The following is a 21,088-nucleotide window of genomic DNA, read 5'->3' as shown; positions in this document are numbered from 1 at the left end:
ACCCTTTTACTGAAAAATGGGACGAGTTATCAACTCATGGTCTTCAGCCATGGACCCCAGGAATGAGGATGTAGCCTATAGAATCTAGAATCTTGAGATCATCAGCAGCTGAGATCTAAGTTTCTATGACCAGTTACTTAGATTTTTGTTTGGTTTTGTTTTGTTTTGTTTTTCAAGGTAGGGTCTCACTGTAGCCCAGGCTGACCTGGAATTCACTATGGAGTCTCAGGTGGCCTCAAACTCACGGCAATCCTACCTCTGCCTTCAAAGTGCTGGGATTAAAGGCGTGCACCACCACACCCAGCGTAGCGTGATTTTTTATATTTGTTGGCATGTTGGGTGTGCAGTGTGCATACAGGCTCATGTGCTGACACCATGGGTGGATGTTGGGGTCCTCTGTAGTACTGTCTCCGTATTTTTACTTTTTCTTTAGGCAGAGAACTGAGCCTAGAGTTTACCAATTAGGCCAGATTAGGCAGATAAACCACAGGGTTTTCCTGTCTCCAACTCTCTAGGCTGGAATTACAACCAAGTACTGTCAGACACTTTCCATGGGTGCTGGGCTCTGGATGCAGACACTCTACCCACTGGACCGTCTGCAGCCTCATCTTTCTTCCCCCAAGCGCCTGGGCTGGCACATCTGTGCTGGGAAGCACATCCAGGTCCTCTGGTCTCTTCCACGGCAGGGCTGCCATCATCCCACAGCCGCTGGAAAATTACCCAGACGCAGCAGGGCTTGGTGGTGTATGCTTGCAACCCCGGCTCTCAGCAGGCTAGTCTTAGCCTCCTGGAAGATCAATGCAAGTTTGAGGCCAGCCTCAACTACATGAGACCTTGTTTTAAAAAAAAAAAGAGGGGGGTGGGAAGCAGGGCATGGTGGGATACTTGTTTAATCCCATTCTCAGCACCCACAAGGCCAAGGTGGGATTGCTGTGAGTTCGAGGCCACCCTGAGACTACATAGTAGTGAATGCCAAGTTAGCCTGAGCCACAGTGAGAGCCTACCTTGAAAAAAAAAAATATCTGGTGTGGTGGAACACACCTTTAATCCTAGCACTTGGGAGGCTGAGGCAGGGCACTGCCATGAGCTCCAAGACAGCCTGGGCTAGAATGAGACCTTCCACATACATAAAGGAAAACAACATCCCCTTGTCAACCACGGCTGTCCATCTGTAAACTCCATCTTCCCAAGAACAGAAGAAAAACAACATAAACATCCAGATTTACTTTATTTTTCAACCAGGGGTAAGTGCTCTAAGGCAGAACTTAGAACCACGGCAGGGCTTGTTCAAAGGTATTGGCCTCAGCCTGTGACCCCAGCCTCTGTTCACTCAACAGGCAGCAGGGCGCATCCCCAAAGACGCAGTGAAGCCCTGGAATCCACCCAGAACGTGCCAAACACAGCCACCCACCGGAGGACCTGGAAACGGCAGTGGTGAGCAGGCATTCTCCACATGACGCGCGCCAGCACTGAGAACACACTTCTCATTAGTACAATGGGAGCAAAACCAGCAAGAGACAAACGACCACCTCCTGACAGAGGTGGGGGCCATTGCTCACCATTAGTGTGGAGTGACAGTAACCCAAATACATAAGCCTTATTAATGGAGTTAATAAAACAATCTGGAAATCAACAAGAAAAGGCTGGGACAAAGGGATCCATCCTGGGTTCTCAGAAGGGAGCCTCATCCAGAAATGGTCACACCTCGATGCCTCTGCGGAGCTGAGCCAGCCTGACTGGACATGTCAGGCCAAGTGGCTCTCCAGATCCAAGTGCTTGCTACAGTGTTTGTTCACTCCAGCCTCTTGTACAACCAGACCGTCCAACACTGGAGGACACTTGCTTTATTCTGGGAAATACACTCATTACATCTTGCAGTTTGCAGAAGGGGAAAGCTAGCAGAGACCATGGATGTCCTGCCTCTCACAAGGGGACAGAAAATTGTCAGGGACACCCAGCTTGACGGACAGGAACTGGCAAGACAAGATGCCTGGTACCCAGGGGAGGGTCGCACCGACAGCCCTTGTAGTCTGAGTTCACTTCCTCAAGGGGAAGTCTCCATGGAATGACCGTGATTCCCGACATGGCCAGAAAAGCCATCGATCCCGCTCATGGGGCAGATGACCAGAGGAGCTGCACTCTTCCCTCCCGAGTAACTCAGGCTGAAGTAGGGCCGGACGGGCCCACAGAAGGTGGCGTGGGAGAACGTGAACGTGTGACATCTCTCTGTCACATTGTAGAAGGAGACCTCACCAGCATCATAGTCCAAGAAAATCCCCACGCGCTGGAGGGGGGTCCGCAGGGGAAGGGCAGTCATCGGGGAAGTAAGAGCCCAGTACTCTTTCCCATACCACAGCGACACTGCCCAGAACCCATTCTGGGGCGCCGAGGTCACGCCACCCTTGCGGCACACCGAGTCTTCACAGACGCCGATGGTCCACTTGGCCTTATCTCCCACCTCCACCTCCCAGTAGTGCCTCCCAGCAATGAAACACGGCGAGCCCAGGACACAGGGGAACAGGTTGAACCGCTCTGGGTTGTCAGGCAGGTCCTGCTGCAGGTAACTGTAGCGAACTTGCCGCAGGTTATCAGAAAGGACCAGGCTGGGGTAGGCTGTGTCTGGGTCCAGAGTCACATCCACTGTGGAAACAGAGGGAAGGTTAGCTGGAGGCCACAAGAGCTCGTTCAAGAAATCCCAGCCTTCCTCTGACCCCACTGAACACAGTAAAAAGCCCCACGAGAGTGTGTTCAGTTTATGAAATTTACCACAAAATTCACACCTCACTAATTCTTGTTGGAACCAGGCACAATGGCATCAACTATAATCCCAGCACTTGGGAGGCCGAGGCAGGAGGATATTCCTGAGTTCCAGGCCAAGAACCTGTCTCAAGGGAAACTGTCTCCATTCCACCGAAATAATTCCCCAGTGGCCTTTGTTTGGAAGCTGAGTGTGCAAGATGCCGAAGACACGGCGAGACAAGCAGAAACAAGACTGTACACTGCCTGTCTCCGTGTACACTAAGGATCTGAGCACAGGCCAGTCAAGTCACTCATACTAGTGGTCAGGTTCATGGGGCTTTTCCTCCTCTGAAAGGGTTTTGCTCTCCAGCACCTACCTGAGTATAACTGAGCCTCTCTCAGTTCTGAAAGAAAGAAAAGAAGTTATTGAAGCTGGTATGGCGGCTCATGCCTTAGCCCCAGCATTCAGGAAGCTCAAGTAGGAGGACTGCAGAGACATCAAAGACAGCCTGGGCTAGAGTGAGATCCCGCCTCAAGAAAACACAAACAAAAGCAAGTTATCAAATAAATCTTTCCAGGGCTCATGTCTGAAGAAGTATGATTAGCGAGTACAAAGCAGTGTATCCACTCCATGTCAGAATCCGTGGTTACCACTGACTTCTGTACTGTGTCACTCTATGGTCCAATGAAGGATTATTTCTTTGGTCTTTGCTGTGTAACCCATGTCGGCTTCAACTAAGGTGTAGCCTAGGCAGGCCTCACACTCTAGGCAATTCTCCTTGCTCAGCTTCCCAAGTGCTGGGTTTACAGGTGTGTGCTCCTAAACTCAGCTCATCCAAGGACTTCAAGAGGAGGTTCAGGAATTTTGGCTATGAGGATAACCACATGCACATGGCCAGCAGAAAACAGTATCAAGGTTAAGCCAAGATCAGTACTTCCACCCTCCAGAGAGCCACCTGGCTCCTCAGAGGTAAACAGTTTAAATCCATGACATACACAACTTTTTTTTATTGCAATTTTTATTTATTAATTTGCTCATGTGTTTAGGGTGCTCTTGTTGCTGCAAATCAATGCCTATCTGGCTTTATGTGGGTGACTGGGGAAGTGAACCTGGAGCCAGGAAGGCTTTGCAAACAAGCACCTTTAACCACTGCACCATTTCCCCAGCTCCCACAACTCTTCTGAGATAGGATCTCAGGTAGCCCAGGCTAGCCTCCATCTCTGTCCATAACCAAAGGATGACTTTGAATTTCTGATCTTCCTGTTTTATGCAGTGCTGGCAATGGAGCCTCTGTGTGCCCCATGTGACTTGTACAAACCATCTCTCTTCTACTGACTGGGTAGTTCAAGTGACATTCATGGCCACCAGTGGTTTATGTGGATCATGTAACCCTCCAAGCACTTCACACAGGAGCCTTCTAAGTGGCCAGAGGCATGAGTCTGATCTAGGAACTCCACATCTGAGCGAGCTGCTTCTGGCTAAGTAGGGGTGTGGCCAGGTGTGGCGGCACACACCTGCAACCCCAGTGGCTGGAAGGCTGAGACAGGATAGGTGAATAAGAGGTCAACCTAGGCTACACATTACGATCCAGTTTTAGGGGCAGGGGAGATAGCTCAATGGATAAAGTGTTCACAGCTCAAGCCTAAGTACCTGAGTTTGATCCTCAGACCCCACGTAAAGCCAGAAGCTGCTGTGGGTGACTTTGGCTGGGTGGGAGGCGGAGACAGAATTTTCCCGAAACTCTAAGTGAGAGCAGCAGAAAGAATGACCGAGCTAGGCAAGGCGAACAGGCGGCCCTCTGATCTCCACATGCACACACGGCCGACACACAAGAGGAACAACATGAACTGGGTGAGGCTCTGGCCAGCAGGCAGCACCACATTCACTTTCCTTCACTTTACAGACGCTCTTCTCCACAAGACCAGCACCAAAGCCCAGTAAGGGGGGGAGCTGTTTACCTTGGATTTTCTCCATGTCGGATTGCATTTTCTCTGTGGAAGGAAAAGGAGATTCAGTGAGACTTAGCACATCCTCAGGTGGCACGGGCTCTCAGGATGCAAACCCGCTTCCACTCCCGCATTACCTGTGAACTGCTTCAGGCTCTCTGTCAAGAACAGACATTTCTGGGCAAAAACATGGATTTTCTCTTGTAGATCTGGAGGCGTGATCCAGGGCTCAGGGATCCTGATTCTTTCAGCCCTAAATGAAACACACACACGTGATTCCCTTTCCCCCGTTTCCAGAGTCAGGTCAAGGCCCGGGCTGCACAGTGCACCCAGCAGAGCCGTCTCAGAGCTAGCTATGCCAGGCTGCCACACGGTGCTGGACTGCCACCCTACGATGTGGATCCAGAGCGGAACACTCAACCCCAGAGCTCGGGAGGCCGAGGCACGAGGACCGCAGTGCACGTGTGAGGACAGCCAGTCACGGTGAGCCTTTCTCAAAGGAGCACACAGGAGAAAACGGCCTCTCTAGACAGGGCGGGGCTGGGGGGTAAAGGGAGCCCCAGGAAGGCCTGACTATTAAGGCCTTCTCCTCTTCCAACGTTGTAGCTCAAGGCTCGTCTCCAGTATGGCTACACGTGATCTTGTGACAGTCTAAGAAACATCTAATGACGCCTTTAAAAACCTGCTTTAAAAGCAATTCTGATGTGGCTAACTACTCCCCCAGCCCATTGCCAACCATCTTGTCTTGAGTGAGAGCCGTACTTCAGAGGTGATGGAACGGTGAATGGAAAGAAAGTGAATTAAGGATTATTGTAGCAGCACCAGCCCAAGCTACCTACTTGCACCCTTTTATTTCTCCTGAGGTGGGGGTCTCACTCTAGCCCAGGCTGTCCTGGAATTCACTAAGTTGTCTCAGGCTGGCCTTGAACTCTCAGCAATTCTCCTACCTCAGCCTCCTGAGTGCTGGAATTAAAGGCGTGCACCACCACTCCCGGCCACATTCTTTATATGGTGACAACTTTTTAACTGTTTAAATTTCAAGTTAATTTTGGATTTTCTATCATACAACCAAACCTCAACCTCTGTGTCACAGATATAGAGTCTGAGGAATTGACTCTCATGCTAGGTCAGGAGTACATGGACACCAAAACAAAAGACAGAGGGCTGGGGCTGTGACTCAGTGCTGAAGCATCTGCTTAACCTGCGTCAGGTTCTAATCCCAGCACCACAACATTGCGGCAGCTGATGATCGCGATCCCAACACTCAGGAGGCGGAGGGATCAGAACTTGGAAGTAGTCTGGGCTACACGAGGCCTTGGTAGTGGGTCAGAGTTGTCATTTTCTTGGATCATCTCCGTTCCAGGGACTCAAAAGCCACAACTCTGTTATGTTTTTTTTTTTTTTCTTCAAGATAGGGTCTCACTCTAGCCCAGGCTGACCTGGAATTCACTTTGTATTCTCAGGGTGGCCTCAAACTCATGGCAATCCTCTCACCTCGGCCTCCTGAGTGCTGGGATTAAAGGGGCAAGAACCACAGTTCCATCCATAGCTGACCAACCACACCATGAGACCTTCCCATTCCAGGTTCAACCCCCCCCCCCTTTTTGTTTTTTTGAGGAAGTGTCTCCCTCTAGTCCAGGCTGACCTGGAATTCACTCTGTAGTCTCAGGGTGGCCTTGAACTCAAGGTGATCCTCCTACCTCTGCCTCCCAAGTGCTGGAATTAAAGGCGTGCGCCACCACACCCAGCTTTTTTTGAGGCAGGGTTTCATGCTAGTCCAGGTTGATCTGAAATTCACTATATAGTCTTAAGGCGACCTCAGACTCCTGGCGATCCTCCGCCTATCTCAGCCTCCTGAGTGCTGGGATTAAAGGCCTACAGCACCATGCCTGGCTTTTGAATCTGTTTCTACGTCCTTCAGTTATCTGGCACCTTTGCAGGCACTCTGAGAGCCAACACCACCTTCTCCGTTCACCCTCACTCCCCACCCTGCCGAGAGACTGCAGGGTCTTCTTCATTCCTCTCCTCGTCTCCTGTCTTCCCCTTCCTCCTCCAGTTGTGGCACTGGAGGTCAAACCCAGGGCCTTGGAGAGACACATCAGTAATAACATAACTCTAAGTTGTGCACAGCTCCCTCAAGCACCCTCATTACAGGAGAAACGAGAGAGGCAAGGAGCCAGGAAGCCCTGTGACACGTCTGGGAAGCGAGGGGCCCCATCTCCCCGCTGCCGCCTTCCAGGTCTGCACTCCTCCTCACCTCCGGGAAGTGTCCTTGCACCTCCGCCACTGGCTCCCTCAAAGCCAGCCCTCTGCTGTCCACCCCAAGATTTGTCCACGCTTTACTGTGAAGAACCGAGGCCCCTCTAGCTCTCGGCACACCAGTGACTTGAGCAGCAGGCAGCCATGCAGTAAGACAGTCCTTCTCAGGCTGTGCGAGCGTGAGACTGTCTTCCTGTGCTTGATTTAACACTGCAAGGAGAGAAAACTGTACCTGCTCAGTGTGTCCCCAATGTCCTACAAGAGAAGGAAAAGGGAATCATGAGACATCACACAGAACCGATGTTTCCTCTCCAACGGTCACTGACAAGCCAGCTACAGGTCAAGTGGCTGGCACGTGGCGCACTGGGTGTGCTGGCGCACGTGGCAGTTTCAGGGCAGTGCGGGCAGAGGGCTGGCTGCTCCGTTTACTAGACCATGAGCTCCAGCCTCAAGGAGAGCCTGTCTTTGGAAGCAAGGTGGACAGTGATTGAGAAACGCCCCCTCTGATGACCTCTTGCCTCACTGTGTGTGTGTTAATATACCACTGCAAATGAACTCCAGATGTGTGCGCCACCTTGTGAATCTCACTTATGTGGGTCCTGGGGAAGTGAACCTGAGTCCTTTGGCTTTGCAGGTAAGTACCTTAACTACGAAGCCATCTCTCTAGCCTTTATTGCGTTTTTAGTTGTATTTTGTGGTGCTGAGGATGAAACTCGGGACCTTGTACCTACTACACAAGGTCTCAGCACCCTTTTGCTTCTGTCTGCATTTGGACATGCTCCACCCCTTCCCATACGCACAGGAACACCCAACTGGTCCTCTTAGAGATCACAGACAAGAAGCACTGGAGCAGAACTCAGACTCAAAGAAAGCCAGGAAGACCTGTTAAACACTCCTTGTTTACCCAATCACTCATTTTATCCTTTTTTAAAAGTTTTTTCAAGGTAGGGTCTCACTGTAGCCCAGGTTGACCTGGAATTCACTATGTAGTCTCAGGGTGGCCTTGAACTCATGATGATCCTCCTACCTCTGCCTCCCGAGTGCTGGGATTAAAGGCATGTGCCACCACGCGTGGCTCATGTTTTCTTTTTCTTCTTATATATAAGACACATAAATAACATGTAGCTTTGTTTTAAAATTTTTATTTATTTGCACCTATTTTTTGTTTTATTTTTGTTGGTTTTTTTGTTTTCTGTTTTTCGAGGTAGGGTCTCACTCTAGCCCAGGCTGACCTGGAATTCACTATGTAGTCTCATGGTGGCCTCAAACTCATGGCAATCCTCCTACCTCTGCCTCCCAAGTGCTGGAATTAAAGACGTGTGCCATCACACCCAGCCCCATCTGGTTTTAACATGGGTACTGAGCAACTAAACCCAAGCCAGCAACTTTGCAAGCAAATGCCTTCAAACAATGAGCCATCTTCCTAGCCTGGACAAATCCTCAGAACCGTTTGGGAAGTCCTCAATTACCTTCTGTAGTTACTAAATTCAGGAAACAGAACACTGCTACAAGTGTGGGCAGACTCTTCTCAGCCCTGCCCCTCGTTAATTCGGCAGTGTGTGCCCATGTGATCGCTCCTCGTGTCCCAGATGGAGCCTCACTAAACCTGGAGCTGCTCTTTTCTCCAGTCTGACTGGCACACCAGTGAGCCTCAGGGACTCTCTTGTCTCTTCTGGGGTAATGGGCACACATGGCCATGTGTCTTTTTTTTTTTTAAACAGGTGCTGGGGATTGAACTCAGGTTCTCATGCCTCTGTAGCAAGCGCTCACTGAGCTATCCTCAAACGTAGATACATCTGTAAGGTAAAATCTTAGGACTTTTCATCAGTCTAAACTATGTATGTATTAATGACAAGGGTAAAAGGGCCCCACATTGAGAAAGCTGTATGTATGGTTCATTAGAAAGTACTAAATTCTCCTTCAAAGAATTTCAATATTTTCCCTTCTCACGTGGTTCCCTCTCCAACAACACCAATTTTAGCTGGCCCCTGATATCACAGGCACACTAGGTTCACAGTACCTGTACCACCTTGTACCACTGTATGTGGGGGGTGGGGATCAAACTTGGGGTGGCAGTCCTGCTAAGCAAGTGCCTTTAACCACTGAGCCATCTCCCTAGGCTCCTGCCATCTCCTTTCAATGGAATTTATCAGCCCTGTGATAATTGTTCAGTTGTCCAACCTCCAAGCTAGAATGTAACTGAAGAAAGCTTATTTACCCATCACTTAATTCCAGTGGCCAGCTGAACAAGTGCCAGAGGAACCCATGACGGCAGCCCGTGTGCCGTGGTCTCCCCCCATGCTGCCATGGTTCACTCAGAGCTGTACTCGGCTGCACGCTGGCTCTATCCTTGGGGTCTGCGGCTATGGTCATGTCGATGTGTGTTAATGTTACAGGATAAAGCCAGATGTGGTGGCGCACACCTTTAATCCCAGCACTACGAAGGCAGAGGTAAGAGGATCACCGTGAGTTCAAGGCCACCCTGAGACTACAGAGTGGATTCCATGTTAGCCTGGGCTAGCACGCACATGCTAGTACACACACACACACACACACACACACACATTACAGGATAATGGAGGCAGGTCTTTACATAGCATAGGGTCTGAACCTCTCATTATGAGTAAATGAGGCCACTGAAGGCCCATAAGTGTCAAGAGCGTTACCAGGATCACAGCTTTCTCAGTGTGGGGCCCTTTGATCCTTGTCATTAACCAATGAACTGATGAACCAACCACAACTTCCGGTGTCCCGTCCAGCATGTCCAGTACTGAGCTTGGCAGGCCCTTGCTTGGCTTGCAGCTAACAAGGAGACTAGGGAGGAGGCAGGTGCTGCCTGGCAAAGGGGAAGGGAGGCCTTCAGGTGCGACTCACCTGCAGGAGCTCCCTGGTGGGCTGCTGCTGCTTTTCTTCCAGCTGGGCGATCAGGCCACTGAGGTGGGAGATGTTGCAGGAGAACTGGGTGATGGCACCGCTGATGCTGTTGTAGATGGCCAAGTCCAGCTCCTCAAGGCGGGCCAGGAGGCGATACTCGTGCTCCTTCAAGGAGTGATACAGCTGCTCAAATTCCCAAACGATCTTCTCCCTCTCCATCTGGGTCAGGCTCTGCAGGATGGCAAGGACAGTGAGGACGGAAAGCTCGCAGTCCTCCCAGTGACACCAGAACAAGCCCTGCGCTCACTCACTCCTCCCAGTCCTTACACAATGACCACGACCTGACAGTTAACTAACCGTTCCTGTGTGGGAAGATAGCTTTGGTGGTTAAAGGCACTTGCTTACATAGCCTTCCCAGCCTGGGTTCAATTCCCCAGCACCCACAATAGCCAGGCACAAACATGGTACCTATGTCTCAAGTTCATTTGCAATGTCAAGACCCTGACACAGGCGTGCTCATGCACACACAATAACAGGGAAGAGCCCCTACCCTCGAGGATTTTAGTCAGAATGAGTTGGCCATGTGAGGCAGTTATGGACAGGTAAAGACAGGATCAGCCTGCAGTGGAGGAACAGGAGTTTATGTAGATGGCCATCCACAAGGCCCATGCAAGCATGTGCAAGGTGGCTTTCCTGCCTCCAGGCAGAGGAAATGGCACAGACCCATGTTTCTACCTCGCTAGAGTCCAGAAGGGTTAAGGGAAGAGGCTAGAAAAGGTGGAGACCATGGGCTGGTTAAGCGCTTGCCTGTGGGTTTGAAGCTCGGTTCCCCAGGTCCCACATTATCCAGATGCACAAGGGGGCGCACGCGTCTGGAGTTCGTTTGCAGAGGCTGGAAGCCCTGGCGCGCCCATTCTCTCTCTCTCTCCCTCCATCTGTCTTTCTCTCTATGTCTGTCGCTCTCAAATAAATAAATAAATAAATAAAAAAGAAAAGGTGGAGACCAACTCCTACTTTGACTGGCAGGGAGAGGGCAAGGACCTCACTGCAACTGAGAGCCAGGAAGTCACCAGGGGCCTGGCACGGTCAGCTGTGTGTGTGGAGGACTGGCAGTGTCCTAGGCCAAGTCCCATGGCTCTGACACAGAAGCACGACCCGCTTAGTTTCCAAAGAACCTGTGGGATTGCCACCACTTGGTCCCCTCCACGCAGGCTTGTTTGTCACAGGGTGCCTGAGCTTCCTTCTCCACCTCACCCTCCACTTTCAGTAAGCTATTAAAACCTTCTCCTGGGGCCAGAGAGATGGCTCAGCATTAAAGGCGCTTGCTTGGGAAACTGCGTGGCAGCTAAAAGCTCTTGAGTTCAGTCCCGAGCACGCATGTGGAAAGCTGCGCATGCGTATAACCGCAGTGCTGAGGAGTGGAAGCAGGAGGATGGCCAGGGCTCCCTGACTAACCAGTGAAACAACAAAGTGGGGAGAACCAGTGGTCTCAGTGGTTCAGTGGGAGAGCCTGTCTTAGGGAAGTAAGGCGGAAGAGGGTTCAGAGGACACATCTGCCTCCTCCTCTGGCCTCTGCGTGTGTGCACAGGGTATAGGCATCTACATGCTAGTGCATGCACAAACATGCACCAAAGCCATTCTGTTGTTTTGCTCTATATCCAGGAATGGAGGTACACTTCTGTGTTTCCAACTCCTGGGAAGTACAAGCAGAAGCACCAAGAGTTCAAGGCTAGCCTGGGCTACATAACGACACGCCCCCTAATACATAAGTAAAGGGTTCTAGAGCAGTCACGAAACACTGTGTCCAATGGCTCATGCAGACTTGGCTGCTTCTGAGACACAGTAACAGAAGTGAGGACCACGGAAGCCACAACGTCACAATGACTATTGCCAACACGTTCTGAACGACACTGCTCCAAGAGCATCCCTGACACTTAGCCTTTCAACCACTGCAGGTGAGGAAAGGGAAGCACTAGCTCGTTAGAAACACAAGTGTAATATAACCAACCCATTTCACAGATGAGAAAATAGAAGTCTATACAGGTTGGATCTCTATCTGAACAACTGGCTAGTCTTGGTGCCAAGAAGCCCATCAGGGGCTGTGATTCTCAGAGAGTTGCTCTCCTTCCACAAACCTTGCAGAGGGCAGCTGTGCACACTCAGTCTTCACCCTACTCTCTAGTGAGGGATGCTGGTCTCCCTGGTGTGCGATGTAGCCAGGGGTGGGTGATCCCTGGGCACAAGCTCTTCATCACACCCTGGCCATGACCTCAGAGATTTCTCAGAGATTAGATGAAAACACCTTTCAAGGGTTTGGGATATTTTTTATTTTTCGAAAACATTCTCAAGTACTTTGGCACTCATAAAAGTGTGGATTTAAGTTTCTAGTCTGGGCAGGGTGGCACATGCCTTTAATTCCAACACTTGGAAGACAGAGGTAGAATCACTGTTAAATTCAAGGCAATCTTGGAACTAAAGTGAGTTCCAGGTCAGCCTGGACCAGAGTGAAATCCTACCTCAAAGAAGACAGAGTTTCTGTAGGGGCTGGAGAGATGGCTCAGTGGTTAAGGTGCTTGCCTGCAAAAATCTAAGGAGCTGGTACCCACATAAAACCAGGTGCATAAAGTGGCACATGCATCTGGAGTTCACTTGCAGCAGCTAGAGGACCTGGTGCACCAATTTTCTCTATCTTCACAAGCAAAATTAAAAAAAAAAAAAAAAAAAGCCAGGCCACAGTGGTATACCCCTTTTATCCCAGAATTTGGGAGGCAGAGGTAGGAGGAGTGTAATGAGTTTGTGGCTACCTGAGACTAATTCTAGGCCAGCCTGTGCTAGAGAGGCCCTACCTCAAAAAAAAAAAAAAAAAAAAAAAGATTTAGCCTTAGGTGTGCATGCCTATATCAGTATTTGGGAGGCAGGGGAAGTTGGACCATTGTGAGTTCCAGGCCAATATGAGACTACATAATGAACTCCAGGCCAGCCTGGACAACAGCAAGGCCCTACCTGGAAAAAAGAAAAAAAAATTTAGTACATATCTTTAGCTGTTTGCTACTACAGGATATAAACCTTCCCTGAACATGTGAAAATATGGTTGTCACAGTTTTCTCAGTGGCAGGGGGTGCAAATATATAAATGCATATTTTTTAAAGTTTGTCACTTTTGTCTTGTTTAAATGTATGCATGCACACACACATATTCCCCTATAAAAAACGGCACACCCAGAACTTGTCAAAGCCTTGGGGAGTCAGGAGTAACACCCCTTGTCAGTGACATCTATAAACCAACAACCCTTACCAAGAGTTCAGCTCGTGCCTGCTCTCCCTGTGCCCTCCGCCTCTTCTTTAAATCTTTGACTCGTTTTAGATGGTCCAGCTGGCTCTGGATTTGTTCCTGAAGGAAGCAAACAGTTGGGCAGTTCAAGATTAAACAGCCCATAGCATCAGCATGACTATTTTGCTTATCACATGTGAACCCAGACTCCTCCGGAAGCCAAGTCCCGGGTGGGAATGTGCCCTAAGAATACACTAGTTCCCTGGGGTAAAAACCCAAAGCACAGAGGCCACTACAGCTTTCCTTTGGCAATTTGTGTTTCCTTTTATTATTTATTTGCAAGCAGAGGGGGGAGGGAGAGAGGGGGAGGGAGCGAGTGAGAGACAGAAGACAGAATGGGCACACCAGGGCCTCTAGCCACTGTAAAGGAACTCCAGACACTTGTGCCCCTTGTGCAGCTGGCTTATGTGGGTTCTGGGGACTTGAACCTAGGTCCTTAGGCTTTGCAGACAAGTGTCTTAACCACTAAGCCATCATGAATTTGTTTCTTAAACTGCAAATCACCTACCAGTCTCTGGAACAATGTGAAGGTACTACCTAGGGAAGGAGACTCAAGCCTTGGTCTTCCAAAGGTGTTCTGAGAAAATGACTGCCTTTCCTCATGCATGGTCCAGCCACACATCACCTTCACTATCCACTAGTGATCACCAGTGAGTGATAGTACAAGTGAGAGCTCTGTAAGCCTTCTGTTGGGATAAACAGACTTAACTGTACGAGTATCCCTGCAACTCTCAGAAGATGGGCGGTGGCCCACTCACAGCACTCAGGAGGCAGAGGTGGGAGGATCACTCTGAGTTCTAAGCCAGCCTGGGCTAGAGTGAGACCCTATCTCCAAAAAAAAAAAAAAAAACAACAATGAGGGCTGGAAGAGATGGTTTAGCAGTTAAGGTGCTTGCCTGCAAAGCCAAAGGACCCAGGTTAGATTCTCCAGGACCCACATAAACCAGATGCACAAGGTGGTGCATGTGTCTGGAGTTCACTTGCAGTGGCTAAAGGCCCTAGCATGCCCATTCTCTCTCTCCCTCTCTGTCTCCTTCTCTCGTGCTCTCTCACATAAATAAACAAAATATTTAAAATAAAAATGGCAGGGCATGGTGGCACACGCCTTTAATTCCAGCACTCAGAAGGCAGAAGTAGGAGAGGCCACCGTGAGACTACATAGTAAATTCCAGGTCAGCCTGGGCTAGACTGAGACCCTACCTTGAAAAAAAACAAAAAAAAGATCTGGGTGTGGTGGAGCACACTTTTAATTACAGCACTGGAGAGAAAGAGGTAGGAGAATCTGTGAGTTTGAGGCCAGCCTGGGACTACAGAGTGAGTTCCAGGGTCTGCCTGGGCTACAGTGAGACATTACTGGGTGGGGAGAGGCCAAAAAACAAAACAACAAAACAAAACAAAAAACCTAAAAGATTTCAGAAGCCTTTTTCACCCTACCCCTCTGGGTCTGCTCTAACTGCCAAACTGTCTTCTGTCATGGAAACTGAGGTTTCAAAGGGTGGCTTCTTTTTTTTTTTTTTTTATTAACAAAGAAAGAAAGAGAGAGAGAGAATGGTCACGCCAGGGCGAAGAGTTGTTTTAACCCCTCCTCCTAAGTAAACTCCTGGGATTCTAGAATCAACATCTATTATGGCGATTCCTAGACCCTTCAGTACCACAGTGGGAGGAAACAGCTCCTCCCTCGGAGCCAACACCAAGACCCCAAACAAGAGCCCTCAGCCCACTCTGCAAGGACCTGGGACAGTGCAGAAAACCCCCCTTCCAGACAACCAATGTAAGATCCTTCCCTTGTACTTCACCAAGGCTTTAAACCTTTTCTTCCTTATAGGTCAGAGCTCCCTCCCCACTTTCTTGGCTCTGAACCCCACCACTCCCTTGTAGGCCGATCATGAAACTTTGCCCTCACCCCCCCCCCAAAAAAAAAAAATCACAAAGCTGTTCTAGTGGCTTTCCTAAGTTCCAAACCTCACACACACACAATGAAAGTCACGGCGTCTTGCGGTCATTTGCAAACGTCCCCTTGTCACGTATTTACACGTAGCGTTTTCACGTTAACTGTCTAGCTGCGGCGTCTCTCCGCGCACTAAGGCCTCGTCGTTATGATGTCACTGGCTTCAGGGCGCCCGAACGCTTGGCTCCGCAGGTTTCTCTTTCATCGGCTTCTGGAACAGGAAGTTCCAGGGACGCGCTGGGCGCGGGGAGGGACACGGACTAAAGCGATGCTGCTGGACACTGGTGGATGTGACCACAACCGAGTGGACTGTCGTGACATCCGGGCAGGGAGCGAGTGCGCGGGTGTCGTCGGCTGGAGACAGTTAACCCAGGAGACAGCCACACGTGTTTTGTTTTTTGCTTGCTTTGTTTTGTTTTTTTGACGTAGGGTCTCCCCCTAGCCCGGGATGACCCGGAATTCACTGTAGGGTCTCAGGGTGGCCTCGAACTCAAGCGATCCTACCTCTGCTGGGATTAAAGGCGTGCGCCACCATGCTTGGCCAGTTGTGTGTGTGTGTGTGCGTGTGTGTGCTACGTTTTGGGGTCTTTTTTTTCCCCTTCCAAGTGTGAGCTCGGGCAGGGAGGAAATGACGGCGGTGGGAGTCCCCCCCGCCCCCGCCGCGTCGCCATCTTCCGAGCGGGCCGGCCGGGGCCCGGGTTCGAGGCGCCCTTACCTTGAAGCCGTCCACCGCCTCCTCGAGCGGGAGCACGCTGTGGCCGCGGTGCTCGCGCGAGCGGTCGCACACCACGCAGATGGGCATCTGGTCCTGCTCGCAGTACAGCTTGAGCGGCTCGCGGTGCTTCTCGCACACGCCCATCTCGCCCCCGGGCCCCGAGGGCCGCTCGGAGCGCAGCTGCTTCACCAGCTGGGTCACGTTGGCCAGGTGCCGGTTGGGCCTCATGTGTCGCTGCGGGAACGACTCCCGGCACTGAGGACACGACACGTTCGTCTCGGCCGCGCCCCAGCAGCGGGCCAGGCACGCGCAGCACATGCTGTGCCCGCAGTCGAGCATCATGGGCTCCACGAAGTACTGCAGGCACACGGGGCACGTGGTCTCCTGCTGCAGGCACTCGGCCACGCTCCCGGAGGCCATGGCGACGGCCCGCAGGGCATGGGCCCGGCGGCGCCCAGCTCCCCACCGCCCCCCACCCCGGCTCTCCCGGCTCCCCGGCTCCGGAGCGCCTCTCGGGCCGGGGATGCCCGTCTCTCTCTCACACACACACACACACACACCCGAGGTGCAGGCCACGTCGCCCTGGAGCTGTTGGTGGTGGCACCGGTCGAGAGAGCGCGGGAAGACTGTTGGGGAGGGGGACACCGGAAAAAGGGGGGCGCCGCGGGACCGGGGCGGGCTTCCCAGGGCAACGTGGCCACGGCGGAACGGATCCCACGGACCCACAGTTGGCACCCGACCCCAGCGGAAGAGGCGGACCGGATGGGGCGGGGCTTGGGCGGCGGGGGCGGGGCTTGGCGCGCGCGTTCCGGCGCCTTCGGGCGCTGGGCTCGCCTGCCGCGTGTGCGTGTGCGGGCTTGGCTCCCCGGTCGCTGGCGCGGGAGTGGGTGGTGGCCCCCCGACGAGCCCCAGGGACAAAGTGGTCCTGCCTGCCTGGGCTAAAGCCACCCCCCAAGCTCCCGCTGCCACCAAGCTGGGAACCTTCCACACACGCCCCCGGCTTTTGTTGAGAATACGCCTGGTGCCAGGCCTCAGCCCCTTTTATTAAGCCAATGTTGACTTTATGTAAGCCGTGGAACGAAGAGAGCGCGCACACCCTTCCTGGTAGGGGAGGCACTCGGTGTCGAACTCACCCAGATACAGACCACATGCACTTGCTAGAAAAAGAAAGGTTTTCTTATGAGTAACATTTCTGCAAGGCGCGATCAGAAGCCGAGCTCTCATCTCATCATCTTTGCCCAAGCAAACTGGGTTATTTGGTCTGTCTGTGCCTCAGTTTCTTTTTTCATGAAATAGTAATAAAGACTATATACCCCAGCAAGGAAGTGGGATTAAAACAAGTTTTTTGTTGTTGCTTTTTTTGCGGTAGGGTCTCACTTTAGCCCAAGCTGACCTGGAATTCACTACGTAGTCTCAGGGTAGCCTCGAACTCACAGCAATCCTCCTACCTCGGCCTCCCAAATGCTGGGATTAAAGGCGTGCACCACCACGCCCAGCCAAAACATTTTATTTTATTTGAGAAAGAAAGAGAAAGAGGCAGATATATAGAGAGAATGGGCACACCAGGGCCTCTAGCTACTGTAAACCAACTCCAGAAACATGTGCCACTGTGTTCATCTGGCTTCACATGGATACTGGGGGATCAAACCTGGGTCCTTTGGATTTGCAGGCAAGTCTCTTAACCGCTAAGCCATCTCTCCACCCCCCAATTTTATTTATATATATATTTATGAGCAGAGAGAGTGGGAGGTCCGCCAGGGCTTCTTCCCCCTACAAAGGAGCTCCAATTGGTACTTCTGGCTTTATGTGGATACTGGAGAATCTAACACAGGTTCTCAAGCTTTGCCAGCAAGTAACTACTGAACCATCTCTCCAGCCCTAATATATATGTATACTTGAAAGAGATGGAGAGACCCAGAAAGACAGAAAAAATGAGTATGGGAGATTTTATCCCATCTGAAGTATGAAAGTAAAAGCTTCTTCCTTCCATACTCCTCCAAAAGGCAGAAGTGAGCACTGAAGAAGAGTATGCTATGAGATGAGGGTGGTAGCTAAGGCCGCCCATCATTGTCCATTGTTTCAGGGAAACAGGCCTGGAGTTTAGTCTTGTCTTCACGACGGGCCTCTCAAACTTTTATAACATCTGGAGACAGATTGGAAGCTGGGGGAAAATAGGGCAAAACATTATTTGGTGGGGTGGAGGTAGGGGAAAGGAAAAGGTAATTCTACTAGCCCTTCTTTCCAAGTAATTACTGTCCCCCTTTCACTGCTAGATTTGGGGGTTTATAATTTGCTTTATTGCTCAATTTGCCTGTTCATTTTAGTGTTTCCCCCCCAATACTTAGGATCAAACCCAGGCGGTGCTCACACATGGTAAGGAAGTGCTCTGCTGTTATTGGGATGTTGAGGGTGTTATAAGAGGAGTCAATGAGAATAATCAGGCCAATTCGCTTCAGAGAGAGGGAGAGAGCCTCTATTCATGTGTGGACCTCTGCTGGTTCATGCCAAAAGCCTGACAGAGGCACTGAACTCAGACTGTGCTGGACTTGTATACCTTCTACAGTCCTTTGTCTGAATTCTCCCACTTGGAGAGGGGAGAGATTTATATACATAAGTGTAGGGTTCTGTCAAATAAGATTAAGTACAGGCAGCTGTCTCATGAGATAAGGTAGTTATATATTGTCCAAAGGAGTCCGGCTCAATCACGGAGTTCTTGTTAACTACCATCAGAGGAATCTCCCGTCTGCAGCTTCAGATGAGGGGAATGCAACATCTACTGCTGCACTGGAAGTCTTAGGAGCATTTACATTTCCTATAGAAACATTGATTACATCCCATCTAAACTAATATAATCTAGAAACATTAAATATATGGTATTCTTTCAATAAGAGAAATGAAGCCCCTCTGGGCTCTGGATGTGCGTAGCTTAGGGGTTCCTAAACCAGGGATCTCAAGTTCTTGTTTTATGACTAACAGAGCATTGGCAAGGTAGACACACAGAAAGGCAAGTTATGAAAGATTCATTTTAGGAAAATAAAGCGGAAAAAAATCCCAAGCTGGATATCTGAGAGGTAAAATATGCCTGGTGACTTGGATTGTGTTTTCTTATAAGTTTGGAGATACAAATTAGGCATATAGTTGAGATGAGCCTCATTGGCCAAATCCAAATATATGTGGTGGACCTTGATTGCTTGGTGGGTCAGGGAGGTGAGTGCAGAAACAGAACCCTGGGGCAGGAAAAAAGCCTTAACCACTAAACTATCTCTCCAGCCCTCATTTTTTTTTTCTTTCACGTCAGACCGGTTATGTGCCAGAGCGCAACAAGGTTTAGTGGGAGGCACACGTCACGCAAGAGCGTGAACACCCAATCATCACGCTTATGAACCAATAAAAGGATCTCCAGCCCTCATTTTTAGTTTTTAAGTAACTTTGAAGTATCAGACTTCAAGAAATCTGCCTCTTCTCCGCACTTGCATGTCTGCTTACGTGGGACGTGAGAGTCAAACATGGATCCTTAGGCTTTGTAGGCATGTGTTCCCTAACCGCTAAGCCATCTCTCCAGCACTTCCATCTACATTTAAACTTAACTAGTAAAATTCACTCCAACTTGATGCCTAATTTACATACCCAAGGTTATAAGTAACCCCAACCTGAGTCACCATGCAGTTGCCCCCAGCCCACACAGGACCCCTTTCAGTGTGGAATTTTCCATCTGTGTGGCTCGAATGTGAAATGTCCCCCATAGTCTCATGTGTTTGTGATTATGCCTCCTATGAATTCCCTAGCTAATGGGACCTTTGGGAGGGGAAGCCTTGCTGGAGGAGGGGTGTTACTGGGGGCAAGCCCTGAGGCTTGTTAGTCCAGGCCTGCTGGGCGTTCACTAGCTAGCTCATGCCGGCTACTCCTCCCAGCTCATGTGACAGGATGCGACAGACGCCAAGGCTCTGCTCTTCCAGGCTACAGTCAAGCTTCCCCTTGAAGCTGTAAACCTGAAATAAACCCTTTCCTCCCATAAGATGCTTCTGGTTGGGTGTTTCGTGTCTCAGAAACAAGAAGGCAACTGCTACAGTGACCTCCTTTCACATTCTTTTCTAATGAGCCTTTGTTTAACCCACTCTTCTTCCATGTCTCCACTTGCCAATTCTTCACAAACCACCAGACACAAACTCAGAGCCAGTGGCTCGAGAGGTTCCGTGGCTGGCACAGTAAGTCAGGTGTCTTGCTCCATCGCAATTCTCCATCCTTGTTTAAGCCAGAGGGCTCTCTTACAGACCCCTGGACCTGCTGTTTTTTCATGAGATCCGAATTGCTGCTCACTTATAGGTCTGGGGTTACAGGCATGCATGGCAGTGCCCAGCTGTTTATGTGGGTTCTGGAGATCCACATTTAGGATGTCTCAAGTAAGTGGAAGGTTTTTCTTCTAAAAAGTTTGGAAGTTTGTAGCCGGGCTTGGTGGTGCACGCCTTTAATCCCAGCACTCAGGAGGCAGAGATAGGAGGATCACCAAGAGTCCGAGGCCACCCTGAGAATACATAGTGAATTCCAGGTCAGCCTGAGCTAGAGCGAGACCCTACCTTAGAAAAACAAAACAAAACAAAAAAAATTTGGAAGTCAGGCTGGAGATAAGGCTTTGTGGCTAAGGTGCTTGACTGCAAAGCCAAAGGGCCCAGGTTTGATTCCCCAGGACCCACGTTAGCCAGATGCACAAGGAGGCGCATGCATCTGGAGTTCGTTTGCAGCGGCTGGAGGCCTTGGCTCACCCATTCTCTCTCTCAAATAAATAAATAAAAATTTGGAAGTTATCGTCCTCATTTGTTTTTAACATGTCACTGAAAACATTTTATTGGCCATTTGGATAGTATTTACTTATTGCCAGGAAGGATGATCTCGTCATACTTCGGCTGGAGCCAGCACGTGGCCTCCTCTTTGCTGGTTCTGTGTTTGGCCCCAGTGCAGCCTGTCCTGCGTGTCTTGTCTGCAATGCTGAAACCTAGCCTACCAGCACGGATGGAAGTCTGGGCCATAGATAGCAATACTTGGGTCGTATTTGATGCCCAGATCAATGTGTTCCTGGATCCCCAAACCAAACCTTTCAGTATCTAAGAAGTAGTTTTTTCTTGTCTTTGATTTTTTTTTTTTGTATTTTTGTTATTTATTTGCAAGGAGAGAGAGAGAGAATGAGAGAATGGGCACCCCAGGATCTTTACCACTGCAAACAAACTCCAGATGCATGTGCCACCTTGTGCATCTGGCTTCACATGTGTGCTAGATTTCAC

At 50.3% G+C, this 21,088-nt stretch overlaps 1 protein-coding gene and 1 non-coding gene across 3 annotated transcripts; both read right to left on the bottom strand.

Annotated features, from left to right (window-relative positions):
• Positions 1 to 1,826: 1,826 nt before the first annotated feature.
• Positions 1,827 to 16,247, bottom strand: Trim27 (tripartite motif containing 27). Of its 2 annotated transcripts, XM_004670818.3 has the most exons (8): positions 15,813 to 16,247; positions 13,114 to 13,209; positions 9,820 to 10,050; positions 7,178 to 7,200; positions 4,824 to 4,939; positions 4,699 to 4,731; positions 3,117 to 3,143; positions 1,827 to 2,640 (listed from the first exon to the last, which is right to left on the bottom strand). In XM_004670818.3, exons 1-8 carry the CDS (start codon positions 16,230 to 16,232, stop codon positions 2,045 to 2,047), a joined length of 1,542 nt encoding a protein of 513 aa, XP_004670875.1. In that variant the 5' UTR covers positions 16,233 to 16,247; the 3' UTR covers positions 1,827 to 2,044. The 2 variants fall into 2 exon arrangements, with proteins under 2 accessions (XP_004670875.1, XP_044988597.1); XM_045132662.1 differs by lacking the exon at positions 13,114 to 13,209.
• A 2,857-nt stretch (positions 16,248 to 19,104) lies between these two features.
• On the bottom strand, positions 19,105 to 19,209 carry LOC123454414. Its single transcript, XR_006633374.1, has one exon. It is a non-coding gene; the product is annotated as a small nucleolar RNA U13 (small nucleolar RNA).
• Positions 19,210 to 21,088: the final 1,879 nt, after the last annotated feature.

This window comes from Jaculus jaculus, chromosome 13 (genome assembly GCF_020740685.1).
Source record: "Jaculus jaculus isolate mJacJac1 chromosome 13, mJacJac1.mat.Y.cur, whole genome shotgun sequence".
NCBI lineage: Eukaryota > Metazoa > Chordata > Mammalia > Rodentia > Dipodidae > Jaculus > Jaculus jaculus.
Note: the sequence above shows the minus strand (reverse complement) of the source record. Positions and strands in the feature narration are given on the sequence as shown.

Bases quoted from the DNA above. Each gene is read 5' to 3' on its own strand.
- Trim27 (XM_004670818.3), bottom strand. From the start codon at position 16,232: ATGGCCTCCGGGAGCGTGGCCGAGTGCCTGCAGCAGGAGACCACGTGC. The intron at 10,051-13,113 runs GTAAGGGTTGTT...GCCATCCTGCAG, and splicing joins AGGCACGAGCTGAACTCTTG to AGCCTGACCCAGATGGAGAG. The intron at 4,732-4,823 runs GTAATGCGGGAG...TTCCTTCCACAG, and splicing joins GAGCCTGAAGCAGTTCACAG to AGAAAATGCAATCCGACATG.